Source organism: Protopterus annectens, chromosome 1.part0 (assembly GCF_019279795.1).
Source record: "Protopterus annectens isolate FY-2018-M chromosome 1.part0, PAN1.0, whole genome shotgun sequence".
NCBI classification, from domain to species: Eukaryota; Metazoa; Chordata; order Ceratodontiformes; family Protopteridae; genus Protopterus; species Protopterus annectens.
Window position 1 is genome coordinate 1,360,888,646 of NC_056725.1, and position 23,034 is coordinate 1,360,911,679.

At 36.0% G+C, this 23,034-nt stretch overlaps 1 protein-coding gene across 2 annotated transcripts in view; it reads left to right on the forward strand.

The window, feature by feature from the left end:
* PPIL6 (peptidylprolyl isomerase like 6) overlaps nt 1-23,034 on the forward strand; it is a 544,036-nt gene that overhangs the window by 351,507 nt on the left and 169,495 nt on the right. For both annotated transcript variants that reach the window (XM_044066849.1, XM_044066841.1), the window contains exon 6: nt 20,497-20,553. In XM_044066849.1, coding sequence (XP_043922784.1) covers nt 20,497-20,553 — 57 coding nt within the window. The remainder of the gene's footprint in view (nt 1-20,496; nt 20,554-23,034) is intronic.

The window sequence follows — 23,034 nt, forward strand, 5'->3', positions numbered from 1 at the left end:
CACTCTTTCCTTTTATTTATATACCAACATTTGACTTTACCATGTAAGACTACTTTTAAAGTGTCCCATAGGATAATACCTGAAACCTCTCCATTATTATTGGCGTCTAGGTAAAGCTTTATTTCATCTAGAAACCATTCTTTAAATTATTGTACTGTTACTAGATAGGCAGGTAGTCTTTGGCCGAAGTTCAAGGGGTTAGTATTAAGTGTTACACTGAAAGTGATACTATTGTGGTCAGACATAGGGCATGATGGCAGCATTACATCATCCATTTTGGCCAGTAAAGAACTTGTTACAAAGACTTTGTCTATGTTGGTCTGTGTGCCAAATCTGTAAGAGTAGTGAGAATACTTCAGGGAGGATAATATTTTTATACCATCCATGTCAATTAGGTTTCTGTCTTTTATGCAATTGTTCAAGTGCTTGGCAACAGGGGACATCTTGAAGGGCTTAGAGCTTGTGGTATCAGTGGAGGACAAGATGCAGTTAAAATCACCTGCCAGTAGTAACTCACCTTTAGACTTTAATGTTATGGTGTCTAAATGTTTTTTCACAGTTTTAGTCCCAATCCAGTAGGTGTTTGCAAAATTGTACATCTTTTTATCTAGTTTTAGTATGACTAAAGCAAGCATACCATCATTGCATATGAGTCTATTATTTCTGGAATTCTCATTGATTTTTGTTTGTGTAAAATTAGGACACCTCTTCTTTTGTGGTTGTAGTTTGAACTTACCAAAATCTTATAATCCTTAAAGGTTAATTTGTTTAGATCTTCTGTTACTAAGTGGGATTCCTGAATGAATGCAAAATCTGCTTTATTTAGCATTAAATATTTGTTAACACTACACCTTTTCATGGGGTTGTTCAAACCATTGACATTAATAGATATAATGATAAACATTAACATTTGATTGAGACTGTTATTATAAGTAAAAATGAAAAGTGCTTTCCTTGATTCATTATGACAAGTACATTTTTAAAACTGTTATGGACAATTTAAAAACTCTAAATTTGAAAATAAAATTGTATACTTTAATAACCTTCTGCATGTATAAAGTATATCCAAGCTTACTATATCTCTCATAGAAGCCACAAACTAACCCTCTCATTACATCTATTGTGAATTCCTAGCTACTGCAGGTTAATAGCAAACAGAAGGGAAACTGCATGTACATTAAGAACATACAAAAGGAAAAATTCAGTTTAATATACTATGTATGGATGAACTAAGAACATGAAGCTGTATAAAATTTCTTACATTATTTTATCTAAGACTAAGATAAATTGATTAATCCTAATAATTATTTGTCGCTATGAGTAAATACAGGAAAGACTGTAATATCATTAAAGCAGACAGGAAAAAAGATGCATTTAAAACTGTCACTGTCAGAAACATATTTGTAATTCTTATTTAAATATAAATGTAATTCAGATTAAATGAATCACTGTTTTCAGTAAAATATATGCTTATAAGACTTTTTACATAAAACAAATGCTAAATGAATGAAAACACAGTTCAGACGATCATTTTTTAATCTGACTGGCTTTTAGAGTTCAGTGAAGAGAAACAGGTTTAGAGGACACACCTACCTCCTGGAAGACAGCACAAATTGTTTCTCATGAGTATATGAGCTAACTGAAGCCTTTACAAGCTTGAGCTTGTCATAAAAGTTGTCAAAATTATATCAAAACAGTAAGTAGGCAATCATTTTCTAGTGAAGTAAAGCTTTTAAGTATAACAAGTAAAATGATGACTATTTAAAATAAAGGCTCCAAATTACCAACTATATACACCTATAAGATATAACAGCTAAATGGGGCACATTGCAGAAATTCATTTAAGTAGTAAATGTATATATAATAATAATAAAATGTCACCACTTTCTTTTTAATTACTTAACAGTAACACAGTCAGTAAGCATTTCTCTCTCCTGCTGTGATTAAATACTATGACACTAGGACTAAAACAGAAAAGAAAGGCACATACAGGAAGAAATAAGTATAGGATATAAAAGAAATATATATAAATATATGGAATGAGTAAGCGATTTTATACCATTTCAGTAGTGCTATGCAATATATATAGAGATAAAAGTATAAAATAGTAGTTTTCAGTTGAATAAGATTTTGATTTACTTGAATTTTGAGTAATATATGTTATTTATAAAGTTAGCATTGCTGTGGGAAAGATAATAGGAGAGGAAAAAAGTTACATTACCTTCTGTGTATGAGTCCACATTATTTAGAAGGGAGAAAACAAAAAAAATTGCACAAAATGTGAAGTTATGTATAATTTGTCTCTGGATTTATTTTTTCTTTAATAGTCCACTCATTTTTGAAGTTTGACTTTTTTAAGTTTATTAAAGAATCCATGGGTTCAGGTTGACTTAAAAGGTTCCTTTTTTGGACAAATGTGGATGCTTTTTCAAGAGTGTCAAAAGTTTTCTTTCCTTCTGGCAGGTCTAGTCTTACTCTTGCTGGAAATATGAGTTGTGCTTCGACTCCTTCCTTTTTAAATGATTTTTTTTTAAATGACACATGCTCTTCTTTTGTACATTACAAGGGGTGAAAAGTCATTGTCAAACCTGATAGTTTGGTCACCAATTTTTAATGGAGCAAGGGACCAGGCAGTTCTTAAAAAAGGTCTTTATCTTGAGTGGAGATAAATCTTACAATAATAAAAATTGGATGGCTGTTTTTACTGGATACAGAAGTTGTAGTTAAAGACCTGTGTGCCTTTTCTATCCCGAACGATAGTGCTTCAAGTAGGTTTAAGACTTTAGGAATCCAAGAAGTCAGGAAATGAATCATATTGTCCCCCTCCATCTGCTCCGGGATGCCCTAGATTCTTATGTTGTTTCACCTGGTTCTATTCTCAGTGTCATCTATCTTTTCAATGAGTCTGGTGTTTTCTTGAAGAAGAAAGTCTATGTTATTCTCTCTTTCTGTTAATATATAGTCTATATCTGTTACACCATCTTTCAAAGCAACAATCTCAGCAGTTTGTTGTTTAAAGACTTCATTTAATAAGGTTATTTGTTTGGTGGAATCTTTTTTATATTCTCTAATTTTAAGTTTAATTTGTATATTTTACCCACCAAGTCTTGAACTTTAGTAAGGATGGCCTATATTTCTTTCTTCATTGGAGTTTCTTGCTGGGAAAATTTGGAGCTGCCCATCTTCCTTTGTGAATGTGGTTTCAGTGTCCCTTCTATTTGAAAGTTTGACAGGAAAATATGAAAATTTTAGCTTAAAAAATACACCAACTTATAGATTACGACTTCCAAAATCTGATTTTAGTAGTTTCAGGTTTTTGTTGGTGAAATTAAATAACATATCCTGTCAGAAAAAAAAATGAAGACTGCAGAGCTCAATAACTCTGCTGTTTTCTGCTTGCCATCCAAGCCACGCCCTCAGAATTCTTCCCAGTGTTTTCTCTTCACCTTTTCTGATTGATTTTCCTTCAGGTTTCCCAAATTTCTTCTTTGCTGGTATCCAGGCAGTGTACTTACCAGCCAGTAACTGAATTTTATCAAAAAACAGTTTCTTTAGCACTCCTTTTTCTCAGTTTCTGTTATCTTCATTTCTTGGAGGGACTGTGTGATGAAGTGTAAGTGTGTGTGTGTGTGTGTGTGTGCGTGTGTATGTGTTTGCACGTGTGTGTGTGTGTGTGTGTGTGTGTGTGTGTGTGTGTGTGTGTGTGTGTGTGTGTGTGTCTGTGTACGCAAGCTCATTGCTTTTGAACACTTGCCTGACAATTTATCTTTCTGCCACCTCTTTCCAGCACTGCTTACTGGCAATCAGGATTCAGCTTGGATTCTTATACCCGTTTTGCTGTTTTTTTCTCCCTCTGTTCCTAAAAGAAAAAAAAAACTGAATAGTAGCCCTTGCTTACATTGCAGGCTCACACAATGACTTAGCCACTGATCCATGATTCTGTAGTGGAAATTTGTTGTTCCTCAGGCCAGTAACCGGTTAGTATCTTCCACCAGCATGGACAGGGGGTTTGCCACATGCCCGGAAGCTGTTGCTGTGTCCAGTTTGGGCATGGGAGAACCATCTTCTTTGGTCTGGGAGTTTCCCTGTGAGATCTCCTGCATGGGATGAAGTGTCTTTTCTCAGTTGGTATCATTCCATGGAGGTCCCTATAAAAAAAGAAACAAAAGGTTACATATTGCTCATCTAAAGACATGTTGTGTGTCCATAAAGATGATTTTCTAGCCAGGAGTTTTTGGAGCCTTTTTTATCATTGAGAGCAGAAATCCATACCAGAATACTAACTAGGTCAATATATTCCCAAGGAAAATATGTCAGGGATTCTGACAGAGACAGTATTTTTTATTGGTCTAATATCCAAGCCCAAGACTCTGATTCAGAGGAAAGTTTGTCCCCTCCAACTCCATGTATAAGACTAGTTCTAGGAAGAGTGATGTCTTTTTTTGGGAAAAAAGTGGATGTTCCCCCTAAATTGACATTATGATATGCTGCATGTGGATTTCCCATTCCTCCATTTAAGCCAGCCTTGAGTATGTGTTAAATGCTGCCTGCAAAAACTCTGACCCTCAGCTTTCAGTCCCTAAAAAAGGCAGAATACTTACTAATACCAATCCTTCTCTTATGTACTTGAAAGTAAGGTATTAGATTTCATAAGAGAGAATTTCCTTCTTTCAGTTTATCCTGTCAGCTGTTGACATCTTGGATTGTTCTGCAACACTTCCTTCAGGAGGTAGGTCCTGTCTGAATCCTACAATTTCTAACCTGTGTCAGGTGTCTAAACATGATTTGAAGAATGTGTATGACTGTGCAAATATGGTAACTAGGGCCACTGCTACTGCTACTGTTTGCAGAGGATATACCTGTGTACATAGTCAAGTTTTCTGATGAAGTAAAGCCTGAGATGTTAAACTTTAGTTTATAAGAGGAGGCTTTGTTTCGCTCTGCTGCTATTCAGGATCTTTAACAGTTTGATGATAGAAAACAATTAATTTAGGGAAGTACTAATTTTTTTCAAGCCTCACATTACATATATTACAAACCTTTTTTAAAAGACAAAATAATCTGTCCCTGCCATCTCCTGGCAAAGAGGGGAAAAATCAGTAGTAAAAGGGGAACGATAAAAATCACCAATCCTTTCAAAAAAAGGGGGGAGTCAGACTACATCTTCAAAATGACTATGCTAGTATTCCCCCTCCTGTCCATACAGTTCTATGGATAGAGGCATGACTCAGATGGAATAGGTTCCCCCAATACCACCATCTTCACAGATACCCTTGACTACCAGCACACCTCAGAGGTCCAACGAAAGGTAGGGTTACCGAGATCAGAACCAGACCCAAAATTACAGAATGGACCAGAACTGTCAAAGAGAGCTATATTAGAGGAAACCTGAACCAGAAACAACACCAGATCCAGAACCGACAGGGCAGTCAAGGCCAGAGATAGCACAGCTACTAGGAGCAGCATTTGGACCACAGGCCCACACCACCAAGAGGAACAGTACCATGAGTACAGACATCAACCACAACACCAACAATAGGACCAGTACCAATGTCATTACCAAGGCCAATGTCAGAGCTACAGAGGAGGACAATACTGTCAGAGTCACCAGGAAGACTACCACCACAATCCCTGGGTCAACAGAGGGCACAAGAGGAGTTTCAACGATCCTCAACCCCAGCCAGATCTCCTTCAGTAGACCAGAGAACCAGGCAATAGACAGGAGTGAGGGAAAATAAATACTTGGGGGAACCCAACTACACCACAGGACCCAAAACCAGACAGAGAAACCAGCTACACTATTAACTTACCCTGTTGTCTGGAATCACTCCAAAAAAGAACTTACTGACATTGAGATTAATGTGCTTTCAAAGGGATTAACTTTTGTTCCCAACTGCAGGTCTGACACAACACAGGTATTGGTTGATTTAAAGTCCTGTGTCAAAAATTGAATCTGATAGTTCTGTACCATGGCAAATCTGATACCAGTAAGAAAAAAAACTATGGAACAAACAATAAAAATACAAAGTAATTACTGCCCTCCCTTACACCAAACTTTAGCAGGCGTTGTGGTCAAATGTGAGATGGACATCAGGAAGGTACTGCAAAAAACAGTGGGGAGAAAGTTCTACAACCTTAACAAAGGTGAGAGAAAAGCATTGTTAGAGTTGGGCAGAAATATGTCTGAATGGGTTATGAAGGCTGACAAGGGAGAGGGTATTGTTGTTACTGATAGCAGCAGCTATAACCACAGGACAGAAGAAATGCTGAGTGACACAAACTATTGAGTCTTTAACTTTGGAAGAGATTAAGGCATCATACAACAACTGGTACACAGCCTTGACTGCATATTATGATGATGGTTTGTTAACAGATAACCTGTTTGACTATCTAAAGATATATTCCTTCTTGTTGCCTACATTTTTTGGAATCCCAAAGCCACACAGAAATAGAGAAAACCCTCCTTATAGCCCAGTGGTTGCAAGCAGGGGGTTCCCTGACCGAAGCTGCTGCCATTTACCTGGATTTTTTTTTTGTTACAACCTCTGACTAAGAAGAAAACTGCACACATAAAAGACTCCCAATGATTTTTTAAGGAAAATAAAAATGTTACAATTGATGCTGAGAGCATTTTTATTAACAATACAGTGGCTATAGAAAGTTTACACACCCTTGTTAAAACACCAGGTTTTTGTGATATAAAAAAACAATACCACAATAAATAATTTCAAAGCTTTTCCCACCTTTAATGTGACCTATAACCTGTACAATTCAATTGAAAAACAAAAAAATATATAAAAAATAAAACATGTACAATAAGCTGGCTGCATAAGTGTGCACACCCTTAAACCAATACTTTGTTGAAGCACCTTTTGATTTAATTACAGCATTCAGTATTCTTGGGTACACACCTGACATCAATTAAAGAGACTGATTAACCCCAAGTAAAGTTCAGCTGCCCTAGTGGTATTTTCCTGACATTTACTCAATTGCCTGCTTCAGCAAAAGCCATGGTTCACAGACAGCCTACAGAGCATTAAAGGGATCTCATTGTTGAAAGGTATCAGTCAGGAGAAGGGTACAAAAAAATGTCCACAGCACTGGATATACCATGGAACACAATGATGACAGTCATGAAAAAGTGGAAAAAATATGGGACAGCAGTTACGTTGCAAAGAAGTGGACGTCCCTCCAAAATTGATGAAAAGACCAGACAAAAACTGGTTGTGGAGGCTGCCAAGAGACCTACAACAACACTGAAGGAGCTGCAGGAATTTCTGGCAAGTATTGGTTGTGTACTACATGTGACAACAATCTCACGTGTTCTCCATATGTCTGGGCTATGGGGTGGGGTTGCAAGACGGAAGTCTTTTCTTACACAGAAAAACATCCAGGCCCAGCTAAAATTTGCAAAACAATGCATCATCTCCCAAAAACAGGTGGGAATTTGTGTTATGGTCTGATGAGACCAAGGTTGAACTTTTTGGCCACAATTCCAAAAAGTGTGTTTGGCACAAAAACAACACTTCGCATCACCAAAAGAACACCATCCCAACGGTGATGTATGGTGGTGGCAGTATCATGCTTTTCTTCAGCTGAAACTGGGGCTTTAGTCAAGGTGGAGGGAATTATGAACAGTTCCAAATACCAGTCACTTTTGGTCCAAAACCTTCAGGCGTCTCCTAGAAAACTAAAGATGAAGAGGAATTTCACCTTTCAACACAACCTAGGGTTGCCACCTTTTCAGATGGCCAAAGTGGGACAATTGTGGTACAAACATCAGATTTTGCAGGCCAAAACATACACACAGCCAGTAGAAGGGACAGAAGTTCACTTTTTTGCCTAAATAAAAGCTTATTCTTGTAGCATTTTAGCTGCTTATTCTGTTTCTTATAACATTTAGGTGTTTCAGATACAGAATAACTGTTTTATGCAACTATTACATAAAATATAGGAAATAATTTTGCCCTAACATTTCAGGACAGTTGCCATACTTACAATATTTTTTCAAGACACAACTGCCCAAAGAGGGACTGTCCCTCGCAAAGTGGGACAGGTGGTAACCCTACAATGACCCCAAGCATACATCCAAATCAACAAAATAATGGCTTCACCAGAAGAAAATTAAAGTTTTGGAATGGGCCATCCAGAGCCCAGACCTAAATCCAATAGAAAATCTGTGGGGTGACCTGAAGAGGGCTGTGCACAAGAGATGCCCTCGCAATCTGACAGATTTGGATAGCTTTTGCAAGGAAGAATGGGCAAATATTGCCAAGTCAAGATGTGCCATGCCGATAGACTACTACCCAAGAAGACTGAATGCTGTAATTAAATCAAAAGGTGCTTCAACAAAATTTTAGTTTAAGGGTATGCACACTTATGCAACCAGCTTATTGTACATTTTTTATATTTTTCCCGTAACAGTTTGTTTTTCAATTGAATTGCACAGGTTATAGGTCACATTAAAGGTGGGAAAAGCTTTGAAATTATTTATTGTCTCATTTTTTTTTATATCATGAACAAAGACTTAACAAAATCACCATGGCTTCCAGTGCGATAAAAATCCAATTTATTGCATAAGACAAGCACTTTCACGTAGACACTCTACGCTTCTTCAGATCCTTAAAATAATGGCTCAATACAAAACATTTTATAGCAGCAAAATCACAGTCCAAGATCAAATAAATAATTAAACAATTAAATAATAGAACAACTGACATTAATTATCCTCCTTATAAAAGGCTAAAATAATTTACTTAAAGCGCCGTGCATCCAACTCTGGTTTAATACAAATACTACTGCTCAAACCAGGATAGATGTGTGCTTGTAGCTTAAAAATCCATTTCAGTTCCATGTGTTCAATAAAATTATTATTATCACCACCTCTCTTATTCATTGCAACAGTTTGCAAAACCCTAAAACTAAATGTATGAAGTGAAAATTCTACTATGTGCTTGGCTAGAGCACTGTATAAATTCCCAGGCTTAATATCATATACATGGTGATGAAAAAATTGAAGTCAAACCACCACGTATAGATCCACACTTTTATTGTTACAACGAAATGAGCGCTTTCGCGTGCATCCAGAAAAGCACGCTTCTTCAGATTCATTATACAAGTGCTCTTAACATCCTTTTATATCAATCCCAATCAAATTAAAACCTTTAATTATTCAATTAATTCAGATAAAAAACAATTAAATAGTTTAATTAAATCAGCAGCATACCATAGCATTAACTACTCATAATGAATTGTAAACTGTTTTACCAAAACATTTCGTATAATTGTTTCTGTTTGAAATGCAATATCATTGCAATGACATGGATTAATTTTTAGTTGAAAACATAAATGTACATAATAATAATATACTCATATGTTGATAATGCAATTTTCATGACATTTAGCTGACAGATTCTATGTCTCACTGACCCACAAATACATAAGTTGTATTTATACTGTGGTGTATATATCTTAGCTATATTAGTCAAAAATCTATGTTGCAAATGTAAAAATGTATATCAGGTATAAAAGTGGTAGAGATAAAGATGTCTGTATATTATACCAATGAAATTAATAAAATTATAATATAGTTTCATAAATTAATATAATGAACGAATAGAAATCAGATCAATTGTATAAAACATATATATTATAATATATGAATAATACATATATAAAAATGTATATAAATAATTAAATAAATAAATATATCAATATGTATGTAATAAATAATATGAATCCATGTATAAATATAAAACTTTTAAAATATCTTATATTTCATTTATATTTCCGTTTCTTTAAAATAGATCTGATACTAATGTATGTATTTAAGCCTGGATGATATTGAGCTCTAAATTTTAGTATCCAGCTTAATTCTAAACTTTCTAAATCATTAAAATTGTCCCCTTTTCTCATATTTAGCTCCCTTTTTTGTAATATCCTGAAACTGAAAATGTGTTCAGGATTCTCTAATATATGTTTAGCAAGGGCATTTTTGGGGTCTGCCTTCTTAATGGCATATATATGTTCCTGTATTCTGTCTCTTAGTCTCCTCGTAGTCATACCTATGTAAAATACTGAACATAATTCACAGTTTGCGAGATAGATGACATTCATATCCTCACAAGAGGCTGTGAATCTGGGTTTGAATTTATAAAGTAATTCAGGATGTATAAATGATGTTTCTTTTGATATCCATTGACAGGAGTTGCATCATATACATGGTGATACATTCTATCCCTAAGACATTTCGTGGTTTTGCCAACATAAAAACAGCTGCACCCATCACATGTAGCCAGGTAAATGAAGTTAGTAGTATTGCAGGAGGCACGAAACTCGGTTCAAATTCATAACATAGAGTTGGATGCTTAACTTTTGAACTCGTGTCATGCTACTACACATCTTTCACTCCTTACAGGGGAAAGTACCATGTTCTCCCTCTTGAGTTAAAGTGCAAGTTCTGTTACCAAATAATATCTGTTTCATATTCTGATTGTTCTTATCTATAAACATAGGCTGTTCTCCAACCAATTTCATAGTATCCCTATGCGCCATACGAAAATGCCAATTTCTAGTAATTTCATGTACCCTCTTATTATCTATAGTATATCTAGTTACTAAATGAGTTCGATATTTTCCTTCACATCGTGTGGTTCCTCTATGTGGTAAGTTGTCACTGTCAGGGAAACTCACCCTCTCATTGATAATCTCATCCCTTAACCTAGAAAAATCAGACCCTCTGTAGCCTCTATCTAAAAATAACTGTTCCAAGTTATTTACTTTCTGTTGCAGAACAGATCTCCACAAAGCCTCTTCACCCTATTCAATTGACCCTTCATAATGTTAGGGAAAATGTGTTTAGGATGCATGCTGCTATGATCCAACAAGCTATTACACCAACATTCCTTACGGAACAAGCCTGTAGCTATTTTCCCCAGATTATCCTTATACAATTTTGCATCCAAAAATTCCAGGGTTTCAAATGAATACATAGCTACAAACTTCAAAAAATCTGTTGTATTTCCCAAATGCGTAAAAATTCATTAAGTAGGGGTACCCCCCCCATCCCACAGCATAAAAATATCAACCACGAAATGTCTATAAAATTTTATGTAGGTACAAAAATCACTAGTAAACAAACATTGTGTCTCCCAAAAGTGTACCACCAAATTTGCATAGGAATTAGTGCAAGGGGTGCCCATAGCGACACCCCATTACTGCAAATAAATTTCTTCTTCATACATCAATACATTGTTCAAAAGAATCAGCTCAAGCAAAGTACATATCAAAATAACCTCATTACTGTCAAGCATACTATGCATACTTAAAAGTGCTCTTATGGCTTCCATGCCATACTCATTTGGTATGGAAGTAAATAAACTTTGTACGGCCATGGTCACCATCAATATATCCACTGTATCCGCATTCTCGCCATATTTATTCAAATCATCAATAAACTGTGTTGTATCCTTTAGGATGTTGGAAATCTCTCTCACTAAGGGCCCCAGTTTACCTTTCACATAAATAGAAAGATGTTCCATGCACCATCTCCCTCCATCCACTATGGGTCTCATTAGGGGGTTCTATATCGACTTGTGAATCTTAGGCAACCCTTTGATGCAGGGAATTAATGGATATTCCACATGTAAAAAAGAATATAAAGTATCATCAATTTGTCTACACATAAGTAGATCATAAAGCGTATCATTTACATTACTCACAATTTTACAATATTCAGTGTTATTTAACCTTGTATATGTGTTTAGGTCACTCAATAAACAGTGCATAGCTGCATCATAATCCCCTCTGTTCATTAGGACTATCACCCCTCCTTTGTAGCTGGTCTGATAGATAATGCAGGATTGTTCTGCAGCAAATAAAGTACTTGCCTCTGAGCTACATCTAAATTATAAAATTCACCCCTGTGTTTATGACATAAGGTGTCATACATATCCCTCTCACAGGATCTAATGAAAGCTTCAACATGAGACGGTGGTAGGGGAGTGAAAGAACTCTTCCTCATATACACTTTACCATTTACATTAGATTGATCTGAACCATCTTTAAAAAACTATTTTAAAGTAATGTTACGCCCAAAAAGTCTTAAATCAGTCAGAAATTCACTTATATTAGCAGTAGAAGAAGGAATAAATGTCATACCTTTATTCCGAACAGAGAGCTCCACTTTGGTGAGCTCATGGTCTGACAAATTCACCACAATGTTATTTAATATTTATTTCTTCTGTCCGAAGCTTGGTTTTCTTTGGAATTCTTCCTCTTCCGTCTTCCCCGACTCATTGATCTCGATTGCTGTCAACCCTCCCGTTCTTTTACTGGGAGGGGTAAAAAACTATCCAAAGTACGTGGAGTGAGCTGTTTTGGTCTCGTTCCCATGGACACAAAAGTAAGGGCCTGCGGGTTAGGTGGAGGGGTATAGTCAAGTACAACTGATGGTGAAGGTGTAATAGATATTTCCCCTCCAGCCCTCTATGTGCCCATTACCAAAGCACTCACTTCCATATTATTCAGGAATGGGCTAGGTGCTGGCTCAGAATTTAAAGTGGCTTGTTGTGGCTCAAGTTGTGAAGTCATCTGTGCTGAAATGTTCCACTATGCAAATACATTCCCTGAAGTAAAATCAATAAAATCCCTCTGCAATTTCCGTTGCTTCATTTGTTGCAACTTCTTCTCATACAGGGAAATATTCACATACATATTGGTCAATGCATTATCAAACTGTTCCCCCTTAAATTTTTTGAGAATTTTACCATGTGAACGTTGTATTTCCTCTAACAATTTTTGCTCATTGGGTCGAAAAAAGTCAATGATAAGTCTCATATATTTGTAACTTAAATCAAGATTTAATTGCTGCCATTGTTTGAGTAGCAACGGATGTGTGTCACCATACAAGGGCATGCATAGCACTCTCACGCCCCTCGGGATCACCTGAAAATGTAGCCAGGCTTCCAGATGCTGTCTCTGCCAAACAACATTTGAGCTTATACAAGTCATTCTCCATGTCCCTTAACATGGCAGAAAATTGTTGAAAATTCTCAATTTTGTCCGGTACTTTACCTTCAGTATTTCCTTCAAAATTCATAACCAACAGAGGGTTATCACACTGTAATAAAACATTTTCCCAAGTCAACTGCTCCCTGTCAACAGGCAGAACAGAATTCCTTTCAGGCAAGGTAGTATCAGCCATGTGGAAGTGTGGATGTAAAACAACCAGAAAAGCAAAAAATAACACCACGACCACCCAAAGGTCTTGTTGAAGAAGACAAATTGTAAATGAACAAAGACTTAACAAAACCACCACAGCTTCCAGTGTGATAAAAATCCAATTTATTGTATAAGACAAGCTCTTTCACTAAACACTCTACACTTCTTCAGATCATTAAAATAATGCCCCAATACAAAACATTTTATAGCAGCAAAATCACAGTCCAAGTATCAATTAAATAATTAAACAATTAAATAATATAACAACTGTACCCTCCAAATAAAAGGCTAAAACCATTTACTTAATCGCCATGCATCCAACTCTGGTTTAATACAAATACTACTGTTCAAACCAGGATAGATGTGTGCTTGTAGCTTAAAAATCCATTCCAGTTCCATGCGTTCAATAAAATTATTATTATCACCACCTCTGTTATTCAGTGCAACAGTTTGTAAAACCCTAAAACTAAACGTATGAAGTGAAAATTCTACTATGTGCTTGGCTGGAGCATTGCATAAAGTCCCATGCTTAATATCATATAAATGGTGGTACACTCTATCCCTAAGACGTTTTGTGGTTTTGCCAACATAAAAACAGCTGCACCCATCACATGTAGCCAGGTAAATGAGGTTAGTAGTATTGCAGGAGGCATGAAATCTCTGTTTACAAACTGTTGCAATGAATAAGAGAGGTGGTGATAAAAATAATTTTATTGAACGCATGAAACTGAAATGGACTTTTAAGCTACAAGCACACATCTATCTTGGTTTGAACAGTAGTATTTGCATTAAACCAGAGTTGGATGCATGGCACTTTAAGTAAATGGCTTTAGCCTTTTATATGGAGGGTAATAAATGTCAGTTGTTCTATTATTTGTTTAATTATTTAATTGATACTTGGACTGTGATTTTGCTGCTATAAAATGTTTTGTATTGGGGCATTATTTTAAAGATATGAAGAAGCGTAGAGTGTCTATGTGAAAGCACTTGTCTTATGCAATAAACTGGATTTTTATCGTACTGGAAGCCGTGGTAGTTTTGTTAAGTCTTTGTTCATTTACAATTTGTCTTCTTCAACAAGACCTTTGGGTGGTCGTGGTGTTATTTTTTGCTTTTTGATTTTTTTATATCAGAAAAACCTGGCATTTTAACATGGGTGTGTAAACTTTTTATATCTACTGTAGGTGTTGAATCATATACTGTACTTCCACATATTTATTATTTTGAATCAGTGATTGATTTGTAAAGGAAAAACAAACACGGCACACGAGCGCAACATGAAAGAACAGGTAAACTTTTAGATATGGTGCTTATTACACTTTTTTATGTTTAATGGAAATTACTATAAATAAAAGACTGGCATAGCCATAGAGGCAGCTATGGCCCCTAGCCTAGCCAACATAGTCCTAGGCAAGTGGGAGGAAGATTATGTTTTTAACAGAGAATATATGCAATGTATCACAGTGTATCTGCACTTTATTTTATGACATTCTTATTGTGTGGAAAGGAGACAATGCTAAATTAGAAAATGTTATCAACTACCTGAATCAAACCATCAGCTTTTTGCATTTTAGCTCTTCCCACAGCCTCACTTCGGCAGTCTTCTTAGATATGCAGATTACTAAACACTTGGACCAAGGTAAAATGGACACAGATCTTTACAGAAAATCTACCAGAGTAAACCTCCTGCTACATCAGAATCGCCATTCCACCAAGACAAAATATAATGTTAAGTCCCAGGGCTACAGGTTGGCTAGGATCACCATGAAAATGGAACCTTTCCTTAAGAACCTAAATGATCTTCAAAATTATTTTTTGGTGAAGGGATATGAAAACAATATATTAAGAAGCATTTTGGAACCTGTAATTGACCTACAAAGTACAAATGCACCACCACTTAATACTCCTTATAGGAGGGTGTTAAAGAAATCTATGGACAGCAAATCTAAAGACAGTTGTATCTTGACTTTACTGTTGACTATCACAGCATCATTAATATTATTAGAGACAATTGAGCCATGGTTACTGAAGGCTCATATTTCATGGACATCCTTGGAGAAGCTCCTTCCTTTGTGTATAGGAAAGCCAGATACATCAGGAGTTGGGTTGAAGGTAGGCCCAGATGATTAGATACATCCACCAGTAAGTGGCGCTAACTGTGTCTTTTATCAGCACATAGAGGAGGGAGACGTTTTTCTGTCCTTATTTAAAGAAACTGATTAAAACCAACACAGGAGGTGACTGTAACTTAATGCAGGTGGTTTACATGGCAATCTGCAATGACTGTGAAGCATTTTATGTGAGGAAAATGCTCAACAGACTTAAAAGAAGGATTTCTGGACATCTTTCCAAAATTAGAGCTAAGTGCAAGAATAGTGCACTGGCTCAGCACCTGCAGCTTCACAAAAGACACACTGGTTTTAAATTTCAAATTATTGATCATCTGGACCTTTTGGATTGGAAGGAGACATCCCTAATCTTTTAGAAAAATGTGACCTATTGTGGCAGCTGAAACTGAACTCTTTTAGAAAATTAGGGCTTAATTATTATTGCTCCATCAAAAGCATACTAGAACTCAGAAAACAGCCCCACTGTTTAAAAGACTATTAAAAGTCTGATATGGCACTGATAAATGATGACATTACATGCTAATATTGTTAAAAGCAAATATCAAACATTGCAAATATTTTACAGTGAAAATAACTGATATTGGTGCTGTTTTCTGATATTCTTGAGTGCACTTTTACTCATTCAAACTAAGTGCTTTCTTAGTTACATAGATGGCACACTTGAACAGATCTCCAAGGTCTTAATGCTTTATTTTTATTTTTAACATTTTCACTGTATTTCCACCTTAGCAATTACAGCTATGGTTTTCAGCCTACTTAGATGTTCACTTGTAGATTTATACACATGTTCATTCATATTATGATATGTTTTTACACACAAACCTGATGAAGTATTTATTTTGTAAGAAAGCAATCTTTGTTAAAAGTGTTTTAGTTTAAATATATTAATATTTATTCTGATAGATGCCTAGTGGTAGATCTTTTTGTTAGCTAATTAGTCATTTTGTTAGAAAGTTAGTTTCTTAATTAATAAAGTTTGGATTAGTAGATTAGCCTAGGGCAGCCACGGTGGTGTAGCGGTTAGCGTTGCCACCTCAAAGCAAGAAGTTCTCTGGTTCGATCCTCGGCTGGGGTGCCTTTTGTGCGGAGTCTGCATGTCCTTCCTGTGGCCGCTTGGGTTTCCTCTGGGTGCTTCGTTTTCCTCCCACATCCCAAATACATGCTGTAGCTGGATTGGACACTCTAAATTGGCCCTAGGTGTGAGTGTGTGTGTGTGTGCCTTCTGTGGAAGGCTGGGTGTGGTGTTGGCAACTCGACACTGTAACACTCCACTGCCAATCATGAGCGGACAGGTGATCTGCTGTTGTGACCCCTAACCGGGAAAAGCCGAAAGAAGAAGAAGGATTAGTAGATTAGCCTATATAAAGTGTTAATTGGTGTTATTATATATTTTAATTTGTCTGTAGCTTTTTAATTTCAGTTGTAAGGTAGCACAGTCTGTTTACAGTATTGTGAGAAGGGGAAAGGGGGACTTGGTTAAAGAAATGAGCTAATGCTTTTATTGCTGTTAACAGAACCACCCTCTGTAACCACTCCCTTGCTCCAAATAACCTGATTATATATAATTAATAAATGTTTTTGATGATTTTCATTATACTCAGCTAGGATCACTTTTTTGTGTGATTCCATTTTTAACTAGTGTGGACTACCTACTATTTTATATTTTATTCTTTTGCAGTACGTATTTTACAGTTCAGCTTTTATTCGTGAACTAGGTACATAACATAATTCAAGGAGTGAACTTCACACCCTCCACACTGCAAAGTTTCTTCTTGAAATACCCATACCTCCTTTCAGGGGACTTCCTCCCTACCCTCTGAACTAGAGTTTTTTTTCCTTGGGTTCTTGAACACATGCTTACCATAGCAGCATACAAGCTGTGCCTTTAGAACATTATTGGTTTTAAATAGCAAGCTTTCCTGAACACCAGTTCTAGATCTTTCCCTTTTCATTCAGTTTGGGAAAGTACCAAAATTTAAAATGTCCTGGTAGTCTGTTACCATTCATTTCTCTATGGGGTTTTATGGTAATATTCAACCTAAAAGAAGCTTATCATCACATTCCCATAGCTACAGACTTAAGATTTCTCAGATTCCATGTCTGGATCACATTATAAGTTCTCTGCCATACATTTTAAAATAGCTGTAGCTCCTAGGTCCAGGAATAACCCATTACAGACTGCAAGGCCTTCACATTTTTCCTATTTGGATGACTTACTGATCTTTTCAGAGATTTTTAGCTTCTGTCAGAAGTCCTTAACATGGATTTATTGACACCTTACAAATCTGGACATCCAGATAAATATTCAAAATCATCCATTACTCTTTCATACAGGATTGTGCGTTTAGACTGTCTTCTATATAGGTTTCTCCAAAGGCATTCCTAACACAACAAAAAGGTGAGTCTGCATCTGGAAACTTTCCTGATCTTTTCCAGTCAGTCGAAACTTTGGCCAGAAAATATCTCAGGATTCTTATCCCCTAGGATTTTCAGATTCCAGTGTTGGGCTTTATCAAGAAAGAACTGCATTGGTAGAGGCAATAAGATGTCTCAGTTTTTGCTTGGGGAGCAATTTCTATGGTGAATAAAGATATGAGGCCTGCAAGACAGTTCAGACAGACCAAAGCACAAACATGTTATGGAGATGGTACCTGTGACCCATGCTATAGAATCTGTTCATGATCTGTGGTCCCTGGGACCATTACAGGTGATTACAGACAATATCACAGTGAAGTGGTACATAAACAAGGGGACAACAGGTTTCAAACCCTGTATAGGGTGAGTATGATGGCTTGGCAATAGCACTATAGCATTGCATAATTTTCCAAGCATCTTGCATACAATCAGAGAAAAGTTTAGTGGCAGACAAGCTGAGAAGGACTAAGAAAGACCCTCAAAAATGGAAATTGAGTGATGGATTTTCCAGAATTTTTTTCTAGTTGTGTGGAATACATTAAATAAATCTCTTTGCCTCCTTTCAAACACTACAACTCCTTGCAGGCAGGTCTGGAAACAGATGCATTTTCATTCCTAAAGCATGGAATTTCCTGTATGCATTTCCATCCTTTCTGCTGATGTTCAGGGTCACTCTAAAGATTCAGAAGGTCTCTCTAAAAAGTACTGTGGTAGTTCCCCTCTGGCCAAGGCAACATTGGTTCACTGTTCTTATGAAATTAGATAGGGACAATTACAGCAAGCTTCCTCACAGATTGGATCACAGAGGGAGTTTGATATAACCCAATGTCAAGAAACTGCAGTTGTTTGCCTGTATGATTCAATTGTAATACCTTGTAGTTACATTTTGCAGGAGGATGTGCAACAAGTATTAAAAGAGGCAAAAAATCCTACTACTAGGAAATCTTATGTTAACCACTGAATGAGATTTTCTAGTTGGTACGTCACGTGTAACCAAGGCCCTTTCCATATTATTACCTCTGGTTCTCAGACATTTGTTTGCATTACTTATCCTGTTGGCAAGTTGTATTTATCAGCTATTTCAGCGTGTCTACCCATGGATTCTCCACTTCATGCCAGACTTTGCTGAAAATGTTCTGCAAAGAGGTTTATTTGGTTATTCTGTAAGATCTCCTATTACTCAGGTGACACTTAATTGTGATCTTTACTTTTTTCTGGCTGTTTGTGGTTCATTTTTCTGATAGACTTACTGATTTATTGTTTATTGTACTGATATCTGCAAGAAAGTATCTGGGAAGCAACCATTCATGATAGACTCACCCTTTTGGTTTTCCATGCATAAAGGGTTATCTACAGAAAAAACAATCCCTTATGTATGCCCTTACTACTCTGAGTGTACCTTGACTCTAGCTATCTGTTTCCATCATTTGTTTCAGAATTTGAATGACAAGGAGTATAAATATATTCTGGTCATGCTTTTGCAACTTGGTTATTATCATGTCAATGCAAAATCCGTTAGGAATGCTGTACAGCTTTGGAATTCCTGTACAGTTGTGGAATACCTAATATGGGAATGGAAAAGGACAACCTATGTCAATTCAGACAATTCCAGTTGGTTGCTCTTCCTTATTACATCTTTTGTTGCTATTCCCACCATGGCAGAATATTTCAAGGCAAGATTAAGCACATTCTAATTGAGCCTTGTTTTCTTCTCTGTACATGTGTTTCCAAAACATTACATACTGGATTCTGTTTGCAGGTCCAGGACTGGCTTGGGAAGACCATTCTCTGGGGGTTCTTGGCTTCTTATCCTTCCCCCTCCCAGGTTGGATAGGCTTTGACAATCAACCCATATAGCCAAAATGCTACTGCAGCAGTGACAGTGTTGAACATAATACAGTTGTGTAAATTGCTCTTTGTATACCAGTAGATGTTCAAATTCCTGTCACTTCTGAAGTAGCTGCACCCACTCACCACCACCCTTATTTCTGTTTATAGTTAATTGTTGGGATATAAAGTTATTTATCATTATATCTTTTAGAGGATCATGATGAGTATACTCTTTCTGTATGGTCAAGGAAGTCCTGAAGATTTTTTTCACTCTAATGATTTCCCTCCTCTGGACTGTCTAATCAGCAGTCAGGTTGAAGGTGTTGGATGAAGACAGAGCTTTGTAAAGCTATCCAGTTGTTTCCTTGGCAGGGAAAAATCCATATATCCAAAAAGCCATACTGCAGTAGTGAGGAATTCAAACATCTACTATTATGGTAAGTGCAACTCATACACATGTACTTTTTTATGATACGTTGTTTAACTAGTTAAGCCTGAAGTTATCAAGTTAAAATTCATTTTTTTTCTGGACTAGGATGCTAAATCTGAAAGATGTTTATCTAGTATGCTAATTAAAGATGGAGAGGCAGTATATAGTTTGCTAGCATTTCTTAAATTTATGAAATCATTAAGTTTGAGCATTGTCATCTGGTGTAGAAATGCTGATTATTAGAGTTGCTTTTATCATTTTTTCAGGGCTATGCTTCACTGTATGTGGATCATAGTCTGTCATTTCGGAATATTTGGAATGAGGAAGAAATGTTGCAACCTCTTCTGCCATCCATCTATTGATTGTAGTGTGTGCAGAGTAACACAGTAGTTTTCTAGTAATTATTTGACAGCATGTTTTATTATATTACTGTCATATTTGATGCAATAATTGCATATTTTTACTCTGTAGATATTGCAGCTGGAAGAGGAAATGGTGGAGAGTCAATTTATGGACCAGTATTTGAAGGTACTATAAGACCACTGAAAAGTGAATTGCTAATTTTGCAGCTTTTGATGTTGCCTTTTGTAAGACTTTTCAATTCTTATTCAAGTTTCTGCCACACATGATCTATTTAGCAGTCCTCATTGAAGGATCAGGTAGGTTTCATGTTGTCACAGCCTTTGTCATAACTACATAGAACTGGTTAAATTGCTTCTTTGTATATTGATTTATATTATACACTTGTGCAGCAGTTGGCATTGCTAATTTCTACAGCTTGTTTCTGCAGTTCATTTCCTTATTGGGGTGCCTTCTAAGCAAAGTCTTCATAATTCTGCATGGGTTTATGCTGGGTGCTTCTGTCCTGCCATTTGACAGAGATTTTCTGTGGGTAAATTAGTGATTCTGCAAATTGCCCATAAGTGTACATACAGTGTGTGTGTGCACGCATTTATTTGTTTATTCATCATGAGATGGACTAGGATCCCATCAGAAAATATTTTTTGGGTGTGTGTGGCCATGATGCTGATAGGTTGATGGCACTTTTTCTCAGCTCTCTTATCTAAGTTATATTTCGGACAGAAATTTTTAAAAACTGAGACTCCTAAACTTCTTAAACTTAACCAGTAACTTCTAGTACAGTCTTCGGTAGCCTACATTATATTGTTTTGTTTAAATTATATGAATTTTGACAGAAAAGGCTCAGATTTCTTCACAGAATGAGTTTTCAAAAGAACACTTTCCATGGCCAGACAATGAAAAAGGAACTACAAACTTTATCTACCATAAAGAATATATCTTTGAAGTTTGACAAAATGGACAGAGAACTTGACGCTTTTAAAGTAAAATGCACAAAACATATGCAGCAGTATTACAATAATTAATAATGCAACACAAGACTCAGATTGCTGATGTAGAAGAAACATTAAATGACATGGAACACAGACTCATGGAACAAGAACATCAACTTGAGTCTCGCTCAAAACGAAAAACTTTTCTAAAAAAACTAATTATTTGACCTAGAAAATCGGTCAAGGAGAAACAACTTCCATATTTACAGACTACCAGAAAAGACCAAAGGAAACAATATGGTAATTTTTCTTACATGCTTGCTTCCATATGTTCTGAATTTACCCGAGTCTTTTTCTTATGGAACTGAAAGAGCTCATAGGTCACTGGCAGTTCCTTCATCTTCCAGCAAAGGAAATAAAAGTCCAAGATTAATAATAGTAAGAATTATATCTTTTCAGGGCAAGGAACTGATAAAAACTGTGTGGTCAAACTCTCCTGTCAAATACCAAGAAAATATAATAAGATTTGGCAATGATTACTCATTAGAGGTAAACTCTAAAAGAAAGGAATGTTTACCTTTAATAAAAGAATTGAAGAAGAGGCAATTCAAGGTTAATTTACTGTTTCCTGCAAGACTTAACATCTTTTTTTTGGAAGGAGCAAAAACTTTTGACACCTTGGATGCAGCTATGCCTTTTTTAACATCTAACAAAGCTTGAATCAAACAGAAGAAATGGATTGGACTGGTTCTACCCTAAAACACCAAGCAGAAAGGAATAAATGGAAAAAAGCAGACAAAAAGAAGATGAGGCTAAATGAAAAGTAACTTTAAATTTACATATTTTTCCTTTTATATCACACACAAATTATCTAAAGTGAACAATACTTTGTTTAGATGGCAAATCTACAAAGTTCCCTAAAATGTACAACAAAAATAATGCCTTTTAACTAAAACACTGCAATCCGAAAAGGAAAAAAAAGGTAAAAATATTTGATTCTTTATTAACAGCTTGGTAATGCTTGAACAAATCTGCATAAAACTAATATCTCTCAGAGTATAGTAAATAACAACAGCATAATACATAAAACAAAACAATCCTTTATCTGCTTTACCTGTTGTTAGTGGGTTTTAGTGTCATAGTCTCAGACAAGTTGCTTTTAAAAAAGAAGGGGGGGGGATCTTAAAGAAAATTAAATCTTTTAAGTACCACATCATACTCCATGTATTTCTGTGCATTGTAGACATAGAGAGTTATTTACAGCTTAAAAAAGCACTTAAGTAAATATTTAAAAATGTTCATTTAAACATACAGTTTAAATATAGAATGTGTTGTTGTTCTATCTCGCCTTCATTCTTACCAGGATGGGTTTGGATCTGATCCTCTGATCCGACTCGGCCTTATATACAAGCTCGAGGTCTTCTGCTACCTTGTGGCTAAATCATATCCCAGCATGCACTAGGAAAGCTCCCCAGATTTCATTTGCCGCTAAACAAGATCGGGTTCTCCTTCTACTGGCTCTGGCTAAGTATACCATTGATTATTACCAATATTGTTTATTGTTGGAAATTATTTCTTCTTAATTATTCTTACTTTAGATAACTAGTTTGGTGTTAGTTTTGGTTATTTCTACTTTGTTCTGTTGATTTTTCTATTGGCCATCGTTTTCTGCTAGGCCTTTTTTCCCCTGTCCCGGCCTCTTTTGATTGCCTGTTTT